Source organism: Dermacentor variabilis, chromosome 1 (assembly GCF_050947875.1).
Source record: "Dermacentor variabilis isolate Ectoservices chromosome 1, ASM5094787v1, whole genome shotgun sequence".
Taxonomy (NCBI): Eukaryota; Metazoa; Arthropoda; class Arachnida; order Ixodida; family Ixodidae; genus Dermacentor; species Dermacentor variabilis.
In genome coordinates this window covers 91,806,970-91,827,741 of record NC_134568.1, presented here as the reverse complement: position 1 = coordinate 91,827,741, position 20,772 = coordinate 91,806,970, and the positions used below count along the sequence as shown (strand labels likewise).

General features: G+C 44.5%; 1 protein-coding gene across 1 annotated transcript in view; it reads left to right on the top strand.

Moving 5' to 3' along the window:
• Positions 1-1,488: 1,488 nt before the first annotated feature.
• mle (dosage compensation regulator mle) overlaps positions 1,489-20,772 on the top strand; it is a 148,529-nt gene continuing 129,245 nt past the window's right edge. The window contains exons 1-4 of the mRNA XM_075691152.1: positions 1,489-1,788; positions 1,862-2,005; positions 9,075-9,230; positions 10,807-10,946. Coding sequence (XP_075547267.1) covers positions 1,675-1,788; positions 1,862-2,005; positions 9,075-9,230; positions 10,807-10,946 — 554 coding nt within the window. The 5' untranslated portion in view covers positions 1,489-1,674. The remainder of the gene's footprint in view (positions 1,789-1,861; positions 2,006-9,074; positions 9,231-10,806; positions 10,947-20,772) is intronic.

Here is a 20,772-nt window from a genome sequence, read left to right as displayed (position 1 = left end):
GGTCTACTTCGTAGAGTTACTGTACTACCAACTCTATGGTCTACTTCCTTTTGTTAATCTCGGAGGCCATGTAGCCAAGCAACTTGCTTTAGTTGTGGCTAGCCGTTAGTCGCCGCCACAACCGCCTCGAGCCTAAGGTGCCTTAAGGGCCAACGTACTAAGGGCTTTACTCGAGCCTGCCCAACCATAGAGTTTCCTACAAACATTACTAGAGGGAACTCTGGCGCTGCGGTCGTTGTACCACTGTGGGAATGATGGGAAGTAGATGGATTTGTCTCATCTTCGTGCTTTTGGATTCAGACATTCTTATGGCTTTGTATATTACGCTATTAACATTATTGTCGTAAATTTCCGCGCAATCTATGATCTTCGAAATGCAGAAGACGCCGGGAACACGCACAATTGCTATTCATTGCAACGATTGAGCTTGTCCCAGGTGGCCAAATCGAAACGCGCCAAGCGTCTCACGGCACTGGCATGCCCGTGATAAATTCATAAGGGTGTTTCATTCGCTCGTCGATACATGCGTCCGTGGTTTAATGGTTTCAATATCAAGCTTCTGTGCTACACTCTAAGTGCCCCTTCTGCCACACAACGATAATCGTCATCTGCCTTGATGCGTTTCGTTTCTTTAACGCTGCGAGCGCGGTACTTTCCAGTAACGAACGGCACGCGCGTTATCAGCATGATAGCATTGCCGACAGGAAATGCTGTCATGCTGATGATGTGCGTGCCGTTCGTTACTGGAAAGTACCGGGCTCGCGGCGTTAAAGAAAAACACATCAAGGCAGATGACGATTATGCTATCATGCTGATAACGCGCGTGCCATTCGTTACTGGAAAGTACCGGGCTCGCAGCGATAAAGAGAGGAAACGCATCAAGGTAGACGACGATTATCGTTGCGTGGCAGAAGGGGCACTTAGAGTGTAGAGTTTCTAAATAAGTACTAATACGAAACTCTATGGGCACTTTTAATGATGTTTATTTAATTATTTATTAGGCAATACAATGTTGAAAATGACGAGTTTAAAAAGTCACAAAGCTGTTTGAAGCCAAAAAGCCGAAGTTTAGGCAAATCCATGTACTTCCCAAATTCCCATAGGGACAAACGCATACAAAACGAGCAAAGCAACTTCTCCTCCGTGGTACTAAGGCAAAGGGAGAAATTCAAGGCGCAAACGCCCCCAGATTTTCTCTCTGAAACGACTGGCGATTCCTCAAATGAACGTCTCGTGCATGCTTGAACAACCGCTCGCATTACAGCTTCCATAGACACTAGCGCCAGAGTTCCCTCTAGTAATTTTTGTAGGAAACTATGTGCCCAGCATCTCAAAAATATTATTTTTCCTTTTTTAATGTAACTCAATAGAATTGTTCTAGGCGTTGCTGTAGTACGTTCTTGCAATGAACACGTAGATAAAAAAAAAAAAAACAACTTTACCGGTGCACAAGTGGGATGTTTCGCCTGCATGAGTGCGACCACGTGACTTACATTTCATTAGCAGCAGCCATATTCAATGATGAATACAATGATGCGCCGGCCGCTTCCTTGGCGTTAAAGAGGAGTTGAACCTTCCGTGGTTGAACTTGTTCAAAGCTAATAAGTACGTGGCGATACTTTTCATTCGCAACATCGTTGGCTCCCCGAGGCCCTTTCCTCTCAGGAAAACACCATGGGGGATTTGACGAAGACGTTTCTGTACGCCTGGTGTGGAAAGCATAAGGTTACGCCTGAATACGAGTTCAAGAACACTGGACCGAGGCATCGTCAGAGGTTTCTTTGCGAGGTATCGCTCTGTCATTTTATTTATGAAGCATGGCAGCTTAAGTGACATGGTGAAAGTTGTATCTTATTTACAGGTTCGTGTTCAAGGCTTCGACTATGTCGGTGCCGGGAATTCGACAAACAAGAAAGATGCTCAAACAAATGCAGCTCGAGATTTTCTGCAGTATTTGGTTCGCAACAACCATGTTCCGCAGTCTGAGGTTCCCATTGAAATTCCGGTAAGTTTTTTTTTTGTGAGCGAACAGTTAAAAAGCGTTGTATCAAGTGCGGGTTAGTGTGTGAGATTGATTGCGTGCAGTTTTTTTTCTCTTTTTTTTTTTCGTCTTCCGTTCGCACAATTATGCTAGCCTAGCTAGGCTAAAACCTGTCACATTTTGATCTCTGCGTCACCAAAAGGGCTGAAATAAACCTTTTCGAGGATTGGTTACAACTTTGGCAGAAGCACTGTTATGCAGCCACCAGGCTTCGTATTGATGTCGGGCATTGGGAAAAGGTTTGAAGCCGATCGTCGCGTACTACAAGCGGGAACTAGCGCTAGCACGAAGGCTATATACATTGTTCACGACCTTGTAATCGTGGTGTAGCACATCGACTCGTGGTGTTTGTGGCAAAAGGGGCTGGTGCTAATAAAGCGCAGAGTGAACCCAAACGTGTTGCAAGGAAATAGGAGTCCTATCCAATTCCTATCCATTTTGTATATTATTGCTTTCGCTCTATATAAAGCTCTGTTCAGATTTTCTGTGCATGCGAGGTATAACCATGTGCAAGGCTTCACTGTCGCGTTCACTCTATTTGGCCGCCGAACAGTGCAGTCGTGCAGTGACAGTTTTCTGGTACTGAGGCTGAGAAAAAGGATTCTTTTTTTGCCTAGTTATTGTAGCCACATATTGATGTGCTTAAGAAGAGTAACACTTGTGTGTTGATATTTGGGACCCATGAAAGAACTTCGCACCTATTGCTGGCTCTGCCTGATAGCTCCATTGTTAATTGTAATTATTTCTGCCACAGCTGAAGTCAGCATCCTTCCTAGCTGCACTGTTTGCTTTGATAGCGCGTTAGCTATGTATTCACTATTTCCATAGATTATATATGCGGCTGCACATCATATAACGGGTACGTTCGATTCGCCTGCACCACTTGAACCAGTTCGCGAGGTGCTGCACCCTGCCATTCGTTTCAGCGGTGCAACAATGGCACCCACAGAACCACAACGTTCGTTTCAAAAGGTGCAGGATAGGTGCAAGGCTGGTTCATGATTTTGCTGCACCTGCTCCACTGTCGGTGCCTACTTGGTGCAGGCATACAGGTGCGAAGCAGTGGTGCAGCACACGGGCGCGAGCACCATTAAAACCCCCGCTTACGCATGTCTGATGTGTCTACGCAACTGTGGTGTGTATTTACGCTCCAGAAACCAATCATACCTGCAGTTCAGGACCTCTCAAACTTATGCACTCCGTGCACATTAGTCTGACATAGCATAACGCCTACACCGCGTCTGCACCTTTGCATTCGTTTCGGGTGTTTCACTGGGCCTGCACCTCCGGAATTGAGCTGCACAGTTTCTGAACTTCTCGTGAACCGCCGTGAACTGGTTCACAGTGGTGTAGGCGAATCGAACAGACCCGATATCTGCATAAGTTGAATGATTTCTGTTAGTACATACTTTGGATCATTTGTGTTTGTGTTACTTGTGTTATTTTCTTGGTAAAAAAATAGTTCTGTTGAGACTGAAGTCTGTCGCACGGAGTAAAGGTGCAGTTTGTGAAGAATTAAAATATGTTGCGAGAAGCATTGAGCAAGTAGTGCTTATTGTATAAAATGAGAGAAAAAAAAAAGAGGTGGGAGGTTACACTTGCGCTTTTCTTTACTCTCCACTTTTGGTCCTTATTCCTAAGCTGTATTAGTAGATTGTGCTTTTCCAATAGCAAAGCAATCAAGTATAAACCCCATGCAAGCGATATTGCGCGTGACAATCGATGCGATGGAGATGGCTGTCACGTTCTCTCGTCGCCTACAAGTTGTACTCCATGCGAGCAATGATTTTGAGCGACGTCTGCCCGGTGTTGCCAGTATGAGGGCAGCAACATATGCACCGAAACTAGCTTGATGCATGCTTTATTAATTTAAGTTGATGTATTTTACTGTAAAAAGCAGCATAAAATATTTCTCAGGGTCTTGCAGTAGGTTCTTATCCTAGCACATATAAAAATTCAATTGTTTGCTTCTTCCGTGCGACAGTCGGTAGTATTTGAGGGATGTACATCCAATTTCGGCTTCCTGCTATTGGCTAGTCGCTCATAGCACTTCCGGGCGACGAGCGACAGGTTCTAGATTTCTAGAACCGAGTGATCTGTTCAAGCGACGGCCTGTTTTGTCGCTCAATGCTGTTGCTCATCGCCGTCACACACAAAATCGCCCTCATGGGGTTTAGCCTTCAATTTTGCCATGAGGGAAGGCTTAGTAAAGGCAGAAAAAGCACAAAAACAAGACTGGTATTGACCTTGACCTGAAATTCCAAAAACATTTTACCACGAAAACCACCAAAAAATAGTCATGCAGGCCCAATCGAAGTGTCTGAAACTATTTGAAGGGAAGCTCTAGCGAAATGGTTCAGTAAGTGCTTCACGACTGAATGCAACGCGTGGAATTCTGTTTAACGTTAACTCATTGATGTCACGTGGTGTAAGGCGACGTATTATAGTCATCGTGGTGGGAGATGTATACACATAAAGAAGTACGACACATGTGGATGTACTCCCGTGAACAAAAGTATATGGACCACGGATTGCACCATAAAACTCATTTCCTCCCTTGTTTGTGTATGCAACTTTAAATTAAAAACTGCAGTCCAAACACGGCATTACGAATTTTCTAGTGCACTCGTCAGTTTCCATTTGTGTGTTAATTACGAAAAAATTGTTTTTTTCGGCAACTCTGTCGTCCATATGCTTCAGCTCACAGGTGTACCCACATTTAAAGAGACAGACAACTGCTCAGAAAATAAATCGAGATAACTCTGCTGATGGAAAGATTGTCATTCGTATTGGTTAAAACGAGCCATGTTTTTCTCATTAAGTGTGGATTAAAATTTTTAATTTGTCGCTAAAAGTCGGGAAAAATGACCTTCGACGCCTCATGTGGTAAAAACATAGTCTTAAGAGGCCTATGTAACCTTGTGTTAGTATACGTGGTTCCTGGTCTTCTTATTAATATTGAAATGCAGTGCATCTTTTTCTGTTAAAAGTTTTTCCTACTTAGAATGTACAGGTAGGCCTTCATTTGTAAGGCATGTTGGGCTCGTCGGTTCATGGATTCAACAAAGTTTTAAACTGTGTGAAACAGACAAGAGATGAACATGTTCATGTCCTGTCTTCCTTGCGCAGTTAAAACTTTGGCTGAATCTTCGTTTGTAGGGAGTAGAAAAGGTACTGCCTTCGTTTTTGACGAGTTGACTTGGCTCGTCTATCGACAAAATAACGATGACGGGGATCAGCCAGCCATATGCATTCGTGTACTTGGGGGAAAACGTGGTACAGGTATATAAGAAAGGTCTGCACAACAAGGCAAACTTATTGTACCAGCATTTTATTTTCAAAAGCGGTTGAAGAGGTCAAAATGTAGGTGTTAACCACAGTTATACTCACTCCTGTGAAAGCATAAAGATGGGCAGCTCTAACAATTTGTGAGGCGGGTTATCGGCATCGCTCTCACTTCTCAGTGTTGCTGGAGGAGGGGGACTTTCTTTTTTAGAGGCTGCTCAGATTGAAAAATTCTGCTTACAAAGTATCCACATGCTTTTGGAAGTAACTGCTACAAGTGTAAACACTACCGAGGGCTAGTTCTGTATTGCGACATAAAGAACTAGGTTCTTAAATATCGGTTGTCAGTCCCTTTAAAGATTCTACACCCATTTTGTCAGTGACACATATACATTCTGGAGGAATGGCCAAGAATGGGCCCATACCCATGTGGCACATACCTAATGGACCAAGAATTGACCATGCAACTATAATTAACTTCAGAAAGTCAAATAAGCCGTTAAAATTGAGTATTGCGGTTTAGAAATGCCTGTGAGCTGACATTACACTCACTGGCACTGTGTCGTGATTTATTAGAGTTTTTGTGTCTGGTATCTGGGTAAACGCTAGAGGACTGGGCATTTTACCAGATGAGCGGAGGTGCAAATGTGAACGGCCTGCATGGTGCCAGCTGCTTGGTGGCACAGAGCTAAATCGGACAAACACAAGGCTAGTATTGCAGTAACCAAGTGTATTCTGCTTCGCTGCTGGTGTAAATTTTCGGAAATGGTGTAATCTTGTTGCCGTTTGTTCCTCCGCTCATCTGGTTAAATGCCGAGTCCTCTTGCATTTACTGGAATACCAGACACGCTAAAACTCTGTTTTGTTCTGCAGAACAGAGGCTCGCTTATTGGCACTATGTTATCGCTCAAAATGTCTTAATATATAAGCCGGAGCATCTTGTGGTGCATACACAGCTGCCCAGAAAATGCGATGGTGAAATATAAAAAATTTAAGAAAATCACAGAAGTCCTTTGTACCACACCTTCCATTATGAGATCGGTGTGCCTTAGAGATTCTAACATCCAGCATTACAGGTACATACAAGATTGTTGTGATTTCATGTTTCATTAAGCAAAACAATGGTGTTCGCACTGGCAGTTTTTCTTTTTTCAGTCAACTTCAGCTGCTGAAGCCAGAAAAAAAAAAAAACCCCGCACCATTGTACAAGGCCCTCATTTCACTTTCACAGCTGTGATAATGACACAGTCGGCACCACATACGAAGAGGGCAGGTCGTACCCGTTTATTGTCAACATTTTTTACACCAATCCGGGTTAACTGGCGAAGAAATCTTGGGTTTAAAAATGATGTCGATGCCCTCCTCAAAACCAATAATGAATTCTATCGCATGTACTTACGCAGCTCATCTATAAATGTGAGCAGAAGCGACCTCCATTCATCAGGTTCAAGCATTCACGAGTTTATCATTGCTTGCCTCCCAATGGGGGAAACGTTGAAGATTGTACTATAGCAGTGCTGTCTGTCACTTCTCAAATCGGGAAGCTCATGTGCATTTACAAATGAGGTATCACTGTCTAGCTGCTGGTGAAGGCAAGGCATGGATGAAAAGCTCCAGAAAAGGTGGTCCACATGAACTGGAAACAATTATTTTTCTTTTCTTTTTTTTTTCAATGAAAAAAATTGCTGCTCCGGTTCAGTTCTGCTTTACTCAAATTTATTTTCATTGCGAAAGCATCAAATGGCCCATTGAGTGAAAAAGCTGTCTGGAGCAGTGTTCTGGCGCCTAAATTCCCATTGGACATGACGCCATGTCACGTGTGTGCTTTGATGGAGCAGAGCAGGAGAAAGGGAACATCCGTGACGCGAGAGGGCATCGCAAGCGTCACCTTCACTCTCGCTTGTGCAAAGCCCGTGTTATCCGCGCATTCTTTGCCTACACAAGCTCTCGCCCGCATTCTAACTTTGCCTCGGTAATCACTATAAAGAGATTAATGTATAAAAAAATTAATTTGAAAGGAAAAAGTTTGGCAGAGACACTTAAGACTGCTTTCAAGGGGGAATGCAAAAGCATTGTCGCTTTGGGAAAATGTTTTTGCTTACGTATTAATTCGTATGTCGTCGTGCACGTTGTAAACTTACACAGCATTCCTTTTTGCGTTCTCTTGCTTCGTATTCTGGAGTGTGCTTTGTGGGCGACAATGTTTCACAGATGCCGCTGGGGTAGATGCTTCTGAGTGTGTTCCAGTAGACACAGCACCAATAAAATCCGAAGTGCAAGTGTGGGAGGCAGTGACGTGACTTGTGCAATAATGTATGCACTAGGTACACCTCATTTTATACACATGATTTGTCGTCGAGAGTGCATCGCAATAGAACGGCACCAATGAAATCCAAAGAGCAAGTGACATGTGGGGGGCAGTGATGGGACACGTGCAATGATGCACACACTAAGCACAACTTCAGTCAACCATAACTGTGAAGCCACCATGGCGTCGGGGAAGCGTGCTTGCCTTGCACCATGGTGGCCCGGTTCGATTTCCACCCAGACCGAAATGTACCAAATTTTCTTTTCAATTCTATTTATTGACTTTGTTTACAGAAATCTGCTTGAGAAATTGGATGTCAATCCGAGCAGTTTTGACGTGTTTTTACTCGTTGTGCTGTAGGCCATTTTGGTACCATCTTACGGTCGCGCCGCCGCCAACAGCATGGAATTTTTGGGTAATAGGGCAAGTAATGCTTTTGCATTAAAATGTTGGCGGTAGCAAGTTTTGAACCTGCGACACCACAGTTAGAAGCCGAGTGCCTTACGCACTGGACTAAACCAGTGCCTCCTAGATAGCACGCCTGTGCACTCTGCTTTATGACATCATGCTACTCGGACCGAAATTTCCATTGCCAAGCCTGGCATCACGAAAGCGGTGACGTCAAAATCACCGCGGCTTACTTGGGAGCATCCACATTAAATTCTACGGCAGTTGGGCAAGGTAGCGTGATGTCACGGATCGAAGTGCATTGGCCTTGTGCAGTGGCATAGCTAGGTCGTCTGGCACCCGGGGCCCTTAGCTCTTCTGTCACCCCCCCGCCTCCCCCCCGGGTGTAGTCGAGGAAGGCGAGGATATCGACAATTTTCGGGTGTTTTCAGACGTATATGACACCTCCCCCCCCCCCCTACTGGCCCCGTGCACCCGGGGCCCACGGCCCCCCGGCCCCCCCTGTTGCTACGCCACTGGCCTTGTGCTATCTAGGAGGCATTGGCCAAGCGTCGCAACACGCTCGCTTGCCCACAAGAAGTTTATAACTTGAAGGACCACTGAGTGGCGTTCAATTGGGCTTGATGCTCTCGCATTCACAACTCGTAAGAAGTGCTGAGGTGTCCTCGGATTTTTTTTCCCTGGTTCGATACCCTGGTCTTAGTGCAGGAAAGCATTTGCACTTTCTTTTCCACTTCATGTAATTTTGTGGCTTTTAAAACGTGTTCATTAGTAAAGGCAGTTCTGCTGTTATTTGTTAAGGGTTCTTATGTCTCTCTGGTTTATTGTGATGATTCTAATGACCTACTAGCCATGTGTATGCTAAGTTTTTACATCATGAAACTGAGGGGCTAATACCAAGAATAAACATTTCAATGCTCTTGTGTGGTGTGTGTGGTTTTACAGGTTTGCATTTGCATTATTGAATAAGCATCACTACTGTGTCATGTGGTAGACTGTTGTAAGCAGTGCATTTTTCTTATCTTTTTACAGACTGGTGGACCCCCTCCTCCTTCAAACGACCCTGATATCAAAAACAGTGAGGAACAAGAACCTCTCTCCAATGAGCGCAAGCCAGTTTTGCCCTACCAGCAAGGACCACCAGCGTCTTACTTGGACAGGCTGGCTGAAAAACGAAGGCTTGAAGAAGTAAGCCATTGCTGCCCAGTGGTAGGGCCTTTGGTGTTAGTGCGACTGTGTGCATCACTTTCATGTGCAGTGAAGCGTGGGCGTCATTTCAAATGTGCACCGAGTGCTCGTACATTCAACCATCTGTAATAGAAATTGAATATCAGCTTTCACTTTACACGGTATTAAAAACTAGATCATTTGTCATGTTGAAATGAGTACAGTTGAACACACTTATAACGATCCATCAGTTATAATAACCGCATTTCTATGCATTTATGATTTTCTGACCCTCCCTAATAAAACTGCTTCCAGATATAACGTTCTTTATATCGCTGTGCTGTTACAATGAAAGCTGTCGCGGTAAAAGAAGGTTGCACTGAAGTATCAAAGCACGGAAGTGCAACCAAACTGGGTGCATGGCAGCACGCACCCCACTCCAGTCCAACCATGTCAATGATACGGCCTTTGGAATGAACAAGTGAGCGCTGCGTGCGGATTTCGGGTGCTGTGAAGAAGGTCACTGTTTTCAAGGCAAGCCTCTAGGGAGGAGACATACACCAAAAACGGCATGGCACGGTGCGTGCACTAGCACATGCGCCAGTCCTTTATTGGATGCCACAACGGCTGCACTTGCATTATTGCGCAATTGTCTGCAGCACCACATGCATCATGCCTGTTTCAATGATTTGGAGCTACCATCTATGTCCTTTTGCCATGAGAACAATGGCCACTCAAGCGTTTCTGTCGTTAATGTCTATATTCATGCGGCCCGAATTGGCGAGAACACTGCACCAAGCGCTGCTGCCACACTGCGAAGGATTGGCAGTTAATATGCCATTATCTGGAGATCACGGTTTGGCAATGCTTCGTTTACACATTGCTGATTGCTGATAATGGTTTACAGTGACATACCTATTGAACTTCGCTTTTTTTTTTGCCAGAATTGACATAGATAACATAATTTCGGGACTCTTGTGTGGCTGACGTGCTCTCGTAATGCCGAGACCGCAATGTCCGAGACCTTCACAGAATAGCGGCATACTGCAGTAGTTTCCGAAGTTTACACATCCGGCCAACTGGAATGCTTTGCTCTCTAATGTGAATACAGTCTGGTCCCACTAGTAGTAAAATATATGAGAACCTCTCAAGTAAGAAATGGCGGCTGCCCTTGCAGTTTTGGAATGGCAGGTGATTGGATTCAGGCACTGTTTTCAAAGAGCTATTTGATGCCACATTCATCATTAGACGAACGTTTCTAGTGGAAATTTGCAGCTAAGTGCGGGAACGCAGCAGGAACAAAAATAACTGAAAATCTGGTTTTCGTACCAAAGTGCTGCGAATTGTAAATGTTAATGGCAGCTTCAGTGCGGTCTTTTTAAAAGGTTTTTAAGGGTGAGTCCATATATAACGGAACTACTGATATAACGACCACTTTTCGCAGACCGATTCAGTTTGTTATAAATGGGTTCGACTATATTGTACAATCTAGTACATAGATAAAACTTGTTCTGATGCTTATTATGCTCCACTTTTAGTGCATGAATAGCTTTTATAAGGAACACACTAGTGAAATGCCAACATTTAATCTGTGCAGGCAGAGGACTTGGACATGAATTCCGGCATCCATGGCAACTGGACAATTGACACTGCAAAATCAAGGCTGCATCAGTTTATGCAGATGAATAAGATTAATGCTGATTACACTTACAGTGAAGTTGGACCAAGCCACAACAAGTATAGTTGAAGTCTTTTTCCTTTTGCTTCATTTAAATTTTGCCTTACAGCATGTCAAATGTGAAAGGGGAGTAAGAGCAGACATCATTTGTCCTCTGATTGTTGTTTGTTGCTCCTAGTAAATAGGCAAGTCTTAAAGGGGCCCTGAAATGATTTTGACGATTTTCTACAAACGTACCGAGTCGTTTGAGTAGGTCCTTCTGATCATTAATGGATGCATCTAAGTGCTCTGCGTAAAGCGTGTAATTTATTATAAGGTTTTAAAAATGAACATCGCTGCTGATCGTAGCACCCTGCTCGGCAGAATTTTCAGCCGCCCCTACCCATATGACGTAAATCACCCAATTGACGTCAGTGGGGCAAGCTATCTGATTGGCTGCCCAGGGCGCATGATTGATAATTTTTCCAACTTTATGGTAAATGATGTTTGTAATAGTTGGAATGTTAGTTAACTTGTTTTTATAAAAAGAAAGTAACATAAAGATAATAAACAAGAACAATTTTCAGTACACTTGAGCACTTCCAGCACACAGCAAGTGTCTGCTTGTGTTACAACGTGCTCAGTCTTTGACGAGCGCTCTGCTGTCAGTGTTGCTCTGTCTTTTCGTGAGCACGATGAATCACCATTGTTGCGTTGTGGGCTGCAGACGTAGTGACTGGAAATATTTCAACTTTGCGACATTGTGTCCCTCTGTAAGGCAGCAGACGAGCAGAGTGGCTGCAGCGCATCGGACTATTGGTATTCGATAATTGCCAGGATTTGCGCGTTTGCGGCCATCACTTTACGGCGGAGGATTGCAACTACAATACCGTGCTCATGTAGTGATCGTTGTCGTCGTCGGGGCCGTTAGGGGAATCCGGTGAGTCTGGTGGTGGCGAATCGTTGCTGCCGTCGTCAGCGTGGAGTGGATTACGAAAAGTTGTGTTGCTATATGGGTTAAAACCCATCTCCTCGCTCATCCGGTGCAACCGCTCCTCAAGCTCCGGGTCCATGTCACGAATGACCATCAATAGAACGATTGCAATGCATGCTGCTTGGATAGCTGTCGCTGGTGATCGGCGGCCAAGCGGCTAGCGGAGAGGTATCGCGTGGGCGGGGTGTAAACGATGTCACATCGTATCGTGACGCAGAACCAGTGAAGGCTGAGCTTAGCCCTGATCGCTTGGCGAACGAGTTGAGGAAAAGCATGTCTAGGGAGGAGGGTAACTTGTAATCGCTTGTAATCGTAACGCTTCACTTAAATTGTGGTGCGAATGTTCTACTTAAGCTGTACCCCACGCTCCTACAAAAATTGTTGGAACCGTTTCAGGGGCCCTTTAAGTGCTGGTTGGCTGCAGTTCTGCATTTAGAGTATGAGAGATAATATAGTTAATAATGAATATTAGTTGGCAAGTTTCATGTGGCAATTTTCTGTGCAAATGTCTCCTCCTTAAAAGGGCCATGACATGGCTGTCCAAACATTGTTGTGATAGGGAAATTTTCACCGTTGGTGTTGCCATGAGGTTCCATATTCCAACCACATTAACGACGAAGACTAACTGAGTCTCTCTCTCTCTCCCCCTCCCAGAGCATGCTTGATCACATTACTGCGCCGTGTTCACCTCCTCCCCGCCCCCTTCGCGCAGAACGAATTGTCAGCTTTTGTGTTTCTCCGAACATTCCGAGCAGCTGCGAGCCCTGTGGCCTCCACAAGCTGTTTACCATTGCGACCAATCGCGCAGTGGCATTTTTGCCGCTCACTTTTTAAGTTGGACACTTACCGTGTTTTTCTGTGTATAAGTCGTATTTTTCGGAATATTTTGTCTGTGTATTTTATAGAATGGTGTGACTTGCATACGTTTTTTTTCTGGGAATAACTGCCGTCAAAATCTGATTGGATGCTATGGCCACGTGAAGTGCGCTGGGTTGACCTCCTCTGGCAGTTGCAAGGAGTTAAGTGCGTGCTATGGAGGTACCGGGTTCTTTTCGAGATCGAGTTGCCGAGCGCCATTCGAGGACGGAGCAGCAATGCAAATGGTGGCAGGCGTACTGCGAGTTGACAGACTCCGAAGTTGTTGCATCTGCAGGTCGCTGTCGAGATACGGTGCATGCCGCTGCGCAAACTACACAGTTGCTACCAGAGTACAAGCCGCCCCCCTACCTCCTGCGCTGCGTTCCCGATTTCCTCTCTCGTGCATGATTCGGCTCAACGTCGCACGTTTTCACTCGCACATACAGCATGTGATGTGCGGAGACAGTGTTATTGCCTTTGGACTTTATATGGAAGACCTTGGGCGGTGATATGGAAGATTGCGGCGACCATGCTGGCAGAAATGTGCCTGGAGTTTTCACATCATTGCTTGCGTGTGACCTGCATTCACGAAGTGAAATGCCACTGTATTTTTAAAGTGATAGCGTTAAGGGCCCCGTGTCGCAGAAAATCCGGCATTGGCATCCGGCTTTAAACGTCGTCATGGCCAAAAGATTTTTGAACTACCCATACCCAGGCCCTGCATGTGGCGCAAGGAAGTTGTTGAACTAATTGAATTTCTCAAGCTAATATACGTAGAAAAATCGTAAAGTACGACTTGCACACAACCTACAGACATGATAGCGTTGGATTGTAATTTGACTATATGAGAAATCATCATTCTGTTACGCGAAAACTAAAACCTGTTTTCCAGCATTTCTACCATTCATAGACCGGCCGCGGCATCTGCCATTTGCGTGCTCCGGCGTGCGAGTATCTCAGGGGCCACAGAGCGGCGCACCCGATTTCTTGCAATACAGTGAAACCTCGTTAAACCATAGTTGGCCAGAGCTCGGAAAAAGTACATACAGTCAACGACTGATTTTTCGGACCCTCTAGGGAACGTAAAAACGTCCGAAAATTCAGGAAGTCCGAAAAAATGAATGCATGCTAAAAACGCACTTTTATTTTTTTCTCGGATCTAGAGGTAAAGGGCGAAGTACCAGGTTTCCGAAACCCTGCCAAAGCATCAGTGAAGTGGCTATAAAAAAACTCCTTCAAGAACTCTGTATGCAGCCGACTGCCGGTTTATTATGTACATGTGCATCGTCGGGCAGCCGGTTTTATTGCTGCAGTGGCTTGAAGAACTTGTTGATTGTTGTTTGGACGACGTTCCGGTTGCATGCGATCATATTCACCTCGATCTGAGCAAGGGTCATGTCAGCACTGTACACAGATGAAAGAGTCAACAGTGCTCGCGTCAACTCTGCGCTTGTAGGCGGCGCAGGCATTGGCTCCTCATTTTCAAATCCCCCACAACCTGACTCCTTGCTCAATGCCGAACTCCTTGCTCACGTCAGCCTGCGATGGGCCGCTCACGACTTGCTTAATAATGGCGGCTTTCTTCTCCATCGTTAACCGACGGTACTGCTTTCCACGCTTCGATGCCATCGGAGATGACGAAGACGGAGTGGGGGCCATCGAAGGCAAGCGAAATCCTCAAGTTGCGAACAGTGGAGTTCGCAGACGAGCGTCGAAGCACCTAGGCCTAGCGTCGCAGAGCACACTTGTCACAACAGCATAACCACACACCACGCTAGCCAAAACGTGGCCTATCAAAACAAATGAAATGGCGCTGCTCCGGAAACTCCGCCGGAGGCGGAAGCGGAAGTGGGGCGATGAACAGAGCCAGCGTGGCCAGACCAAATTTGTGTGTGACGGCTAGATTTGGCTAGTTGTTGTTCAAAGCGGTGATATGCTTAGGCTGCAAGTCGATTTCCTGCGCAAGGCCGCTGCGCGAGAAGCCAAAGGACCTTCCGTCGCGTCAAAAAGTCCGGAAAATCGGACGGCGGGGGGTTCGAGCGTCCGAAACTTCAGATGTCCTTGTACATTGATTCTATGGGGCTCGTGGCGGTGCCGCGAAGACGTCCGAAATATCAGGCATGTCCGAAAATTTGGGCGTCTGAAAATTCAGTCATTCACTGTACTAAACGGTCGTACTGTTTAACCAAATTAGCATGAGATCGCCCACTTGCCTGTTGTAAACGGAACTCGGAGAGAGTGCAATGAAAGGGGAAAAAAACATGCAGTATTTACTTACTTCGTGCAACAAAAGTGTTATTTTCGTTTGATGCCGCGGCGGCCTAGCACGAAAACTGCGGCCTCAAACTTGCTGAAGCTGCATGCCAGCTTTTCAGCCAGCCCCCTCTTCTCGGCAAACACTGGCATGGCGGATTCCTCATTGGCATTACGCATTCTCCGTGCACGCGCGCAGTAGTGCTGCAGAAGTCCCGGGGCGCCTTTTTCATTGCCGGGTGCTGCTCTCATCACGACGATTGCATTCATGAGGCTGACGTAACGCGCAGCTTCTGCCACTGTTGGGCCTAAATCGCCTGTGCTGTCGCTTTCCGTGCCGTCCTCATCACTGTCGCTAGTCAACACTTTGGCAACAACAGAGGCAACGATGACGAAAAGTCGAACCTCGTAGCCGACATCTCTTCGGTCGCAGCAGTGCTGCCGAGCAACTTCTTCGCATTCCAAATGCCACACATCGTAGTCAACAGCAGATCCCTCTCGCGTGTCAGCGCCGACTTCTCCGTGTCACGTTCGATAGCACAGACGATGTCTAATTTTTCTCCTATGCTGAGCACTCTGCGTCTTTTTTTTAATCCAAGCTACGGCATGACGCAAATCCTCACTTGCAAGACGCCACAACGCTCTCTGGCATAGTTTCCTAAAAAAATTGCTCTCTGGCACGGCCATGCACTGCGCCGAAGTGATGTTAATGTTGATGTGGCTTCACGTGCAAACGCGCAGGGCGCTTTGAGGCCGTTGTTCTAATCTCTGAGGCTTGTTATTCTGCCGGGCCGCTCGATGAAGACTATGTACCGCCGTGTTTGCGCGACGAAAAGTGGAAACGCTACGTTTTAACCGATGCGTACCCAATCAGCTGGTACAATTTATGCGGATACAAAACACATTATGTTCAATGGCTGCTAAGTCGGGGATTTGACTTTACTACTTTTAAAACGAAACTACTGTTTAAGCCGGTATGGTTTAACGAGGTTTTACTGTACCTCCAGATGGCACTCGCCTCAACCGCATCGCGACCCACACAAGAGGCCGCATTTCTACCAGAAAGCCCGTCTTCATGCATAGCGTTTGCGGCCAGCTTTTTCCAGTAAACATTACGGTTACATAAGCGTGAAGTGGGAAGTGTGAGAAGCAGTTGGGAATCTTTGAATGCTATTGCGTTCTACTCTTAAAGGCGAAGCTTAAGCGTCCTCCAAATTAAAAAAGAATAGCTTACCAAATGAACAGGTATGTTTTATACACTGGTGCGACTTGTATATCTTTTCAGAAAAACTACTGTTTTGAGAGGAGTGCGACTTATGTGCTAATTGCAACTAACTTTTGCTGCGGCGAACATTTTTATAGTTCTGATGCTAGATTGAAATGGCTGAAAGCTTTGTTAAATCAAAACCGTGTCACGAATTGCTTCGTTAAAACACAAAAAAGAATACACAATTTTTAGTGGAACTAAGACTGGGAGATGAAAATAGTTTGTTAAATTGAAATTCGTTATACTATTTCGGTTTGAATGTATTAGACAAGACAGACCTGACTACAGAAATAGTATAAACAAATTGCTCCATAGTGGTGTAGTTCCTTTTTTTTTCTGGAAAACTGCCGTTTTGAGGTGATGCGACCTATATAAAGGTGTGGTTTATAGACAGGAAGATATGGTAATTCCAAATAACTTTTGCGTCGGCCAACATTTTTACAGTTCTTTTGCTAGATTTACCAGCCATACAGGCTCTGAGTACATGCTTGAAATGGCTGATAGCTTTGTTAAATCGAAACCATACCACGAAATTACTTTTGTTAAAATGCGAAAAAGAATACACGATTTTTGGTGAAACTAAGATTGCGAGATGAAAATAGATGGGTAAATTGAGGTTCAGTATAGTATATAGGTTTAAATGTATTAGACAAGACAGACTTGACTACTGAAATAGCATAAATTGCACCACAGTGGCATTGTTTGGGCCTTCATAATGTTATGTAAGGCACAAAAATGCTAAACTTTTCCTTTTGGAAAGGTAGTTCTAATGACGAATTATAATCATTTGTACTCTTGAAGAGCCACAACTCTCGCAATTTATTCTGATAAAATTCTGAACCAGACCCTGTGGTATCACTTTAAACATGCTGTCCAATTTTTATTAAAGTTGAGCCAGCATTTCAAAAGTTCAATTTTAAGGACTGGTTACGGCACTCTGATATAAAAAATTCAAATATAAATTTTTTACTGCACTAAGTGTGTTCAAATTTTGCCAGTTGCTGTGGGACATATGCGGTTTAACATGCACTGCATGAATAAAACGATAAAATTTGGTGTCATGGTCCTTTTACATAACACATCCGAAGGGATGGAATTCTGTCTGCCTCAGGCTATGTTAAAGGGATACTGAACAAAAATATGAAAAATTGAGGGAAGCATCAAGATTCGACTCTGAAGATGTGACTGTTCCGATACGCAGTGTTTATTTCACATATTTTTAAACAAATGGCTGTATTTTTGAAGGATTATGAGCGCGCGGTGGCTGCACGCCAACCGCCGTGAAATCATGTGTGCCGGCTTGCAGCAGCAAGAGCCATAGAGTTTCCTCTGGCATAATCGGTCAGCCACCATGGGAACGATGAGAAGTACATGGATTTGTCTGATCTTCGTGCTCGTGGATTTAGATGTTCTTGGGGCTCTTTATGCCTTCATTATCATAACTTTCAGATCAATCAATACTTTTTGAAGTGCAGAAGACGTTGCGAACATGTACAAACGCTACTAATTACGACAATTAAGCTTGTTGAGATGGCCAAATCAAAATGCGGCAAGTATCTCAAGGCATTTGCTTGCCCGCGATAAATTCATAAGGGCGTTTTATGTCACTTGTCGATGCATGTGTCCTTGATGTTAATAGTTTCAATATCGGGCTTCTGTGCTAGAAGTCCTGCATTCGAATCCTGCCGTTTGAAAATTTTAATAATGTTTATTCAATTTATTACACAGTACTTTGTTGAAAATTGTGAGTTTTCAAAGTCGCCATGCCACATCAAGCCAGAAGGTTGAAGTTTGGGCAAATCCATGTACTTCCCATAATTCCCATGCTGGCTGAGCTGCCCCGATTGCAGCTGCCGTAGGCACTGGCGCCAAAGTTCCTCTGGTAATTATTGTACGGAACTCTATGGCAGCAACAGAGGTGCGCAGCCAGCGCTTGCCTGACGTAAGCGTGCTTTGCTCTTGGCACCCATGTTGGCTGGGATGGGTGCGTAGCACGAATTCATATTCTTCGAAGCTTCGGCCCTCTGCCGGAAAGGTATGACACGGCTTGTCTCGCCAGATGATACTTTTCTCAGACCCTTGCATGCAGCAGCATAAGGGCATTCTCCTGTGTTGTGCCAGGTGCTTCACTGATCACGTTACAAAGCAGCATACAATGCAAACAGCGATTTTGAAAACTTGGGCACTAGCTCTGCTTGTGAAAACAAGTATGCAGCTGCGAGCAACTGTGCAGTTGGGACGTCGTTTGCTGCCGTCTGGCGTCATCCATGCGCGTGGAGACACGGGCGATGGCTGGCATGTCGGTATCCGGCACAGATAGCGTCACAGAAACGTCACTTCCTCTAATTCATGGTGCAACCACTGGACGTGGTATTATGTGAAAAATGCTATAAATTCATTTTCTGCTAGTTTCTGCCTGAAAACAAGGTTGCGTCAACCAATTTCAGCACCTAAGCTTTCATTTAGTCTAAAAATCTCAACGGCAAAAATTTTGCTCAGTCTTGCTAAGGAAAAACTTTCGTGGTTGTTAGCTGCATGCATTGAGTGTGGTGAGATGGACCTTTTCTACTTTGATGTTGCCGGCTCTTGTCGTTAAATGTATAGTATATTCTGTGCTTCCTTTCCTATGTTGTAGTTGAATACTGTGGAAGTGTATTTCTAAAATTTGTTTTTCTGCTTTCCTGCCACTTTTCTACTACACCTCTAAAGCTTAGATAACTGTGTGCTTATGCTGCTCTAGCGCTAAAAATTTTTTTTCTGCCTTTTTAGGAACTTCTTAGACGCACATCAGAAGACATTTAAAGGCCCCACAAACCACCTCTGACATTTTTTTACACATTTCATAAATCTTTGTTCACATACAGTCTATTGTTATGACCATCTTTTGCAAATATGGCAGTACTAAGCTCCGCGGAGATGCTGCAAATTAGAAAACAATCTCGTGCTCCTCTTGGGGCTCTTCCTGTCCATTCTTCGCACGTCATGACATGGGTAGGCAGGGTCCTACCCAGGTAAAAGCTGTCGATTGGTCAGCTGATGAGGGACGATGGTGCCGACGTAACAAGAGCCAGCTGTGTTTTAAGGCTGGGGCTCGGCCATTGTGCACCACTAATTCTTTCATGAAGTTTTCATTCTGTCGGCATTGCACCGAGGGTGATTAGGGATGGACAGTGGAGGAGCCTTTCTTCTAATGTATTGATGCGACCCGTAGCTTTTTCTGCACTGCATGGAGTTGGTGAGAGTGCACGCCAGGGGGTAGGGTAGCAGAGGTGAGCAAGAAACCATGGTGCCTGCACAGTAATTCATTAAACACTTTTTTAGTCATTAAACACCTTTTAGTTTTGCTGTTTAGGTAAGGTACCATTTCATTAAATTTTTGCAGCTGTATGTTCATTGTAGATTGGTGGACAGCTGCCACTATGTAACATTTTAAGTTCAGAGTGGTTTAGGGGCTCTTTAACAGACTGTTTTAAGCTTGTTGGGCAAAAAGTTGCAAAGCGCATTTCAAAAAGTCACTTGAATCGCTTAATGTTTTCTTTAATTAATGATCTGCTGCTAGCAACATAAGCATGTGCAGTGCACAAGGTGGGAAGAGACCGATTTATTTTCTAGACTGCCAATCGCCATTTAATGTTCCGGCACCTCTCTGAAACCACACTTTATGAAGTCATTCTGACTTACCTGGTTTGTTTTAGCTTTGACAGTTAAGGCTTTGGAGGCTGGCTTTACAGCACCTAGGATACTCCATGTCAAATTGGTAACTTGATTTTCTATTAGTAGTGAAGTTATATTGCTCTCATGAATTTTTTTTCTTGAACTTGTATTAAAGCTTGCAGTACTCATATAGCAGGCAGTTTGTTCATAATGCTGTAATTTAAATATTTTATGTAAGCAACATAGAGAGTCTATGATGCCATCACGACAAGAAAGGTTTATTATAGGATGAGTGTAGGTACTGTTGTGGAACCTGTAGTTCTTATGAGGTAGAACTGTATGTTTAAAAGCCACAAGTTAGCTCATTTTGTTTGAGAGAAAAACAATTGGGCTTTCCTGTGCTTGGTGCAACAGTTTTCACAAACAAAAATGAATGGTTACATAGTACTTACGAACTGTGCCAGTGCTGGGTTAACTGTGCCTATGTTGATGAGCTAACAGTATTTGACTGTCTGGATTTTGTTTTCAGAATCTATAGAGGTGTTGAAGCCACAAAGCATTTGTGCTCACAGGCTTCCTTTTCCTGTGTGATTCTCACTGCTGAGCGCCATATCTGAAGCCCATCTGCATTCATTGGATTTGATGTCCTTTATTGTATGAGAAAAATAATCAAATCGTATTTCTGTTGTAAAGCTGTTCATTGATTGCTGTATTCATTAAAATTGCTTTAAGTGCATGAAAAAAATTATACTGCAGTGCTGAGGACGGTAATAGGTTAGAAGAACAAAAATAAATCAAAATGTTGAGAATGTGAAATTAAAAAGGTTCATAAGAAGTTCCAGGCAGTAGCATTGTTTGCAAAGCAGGAACTGTTCAAAAC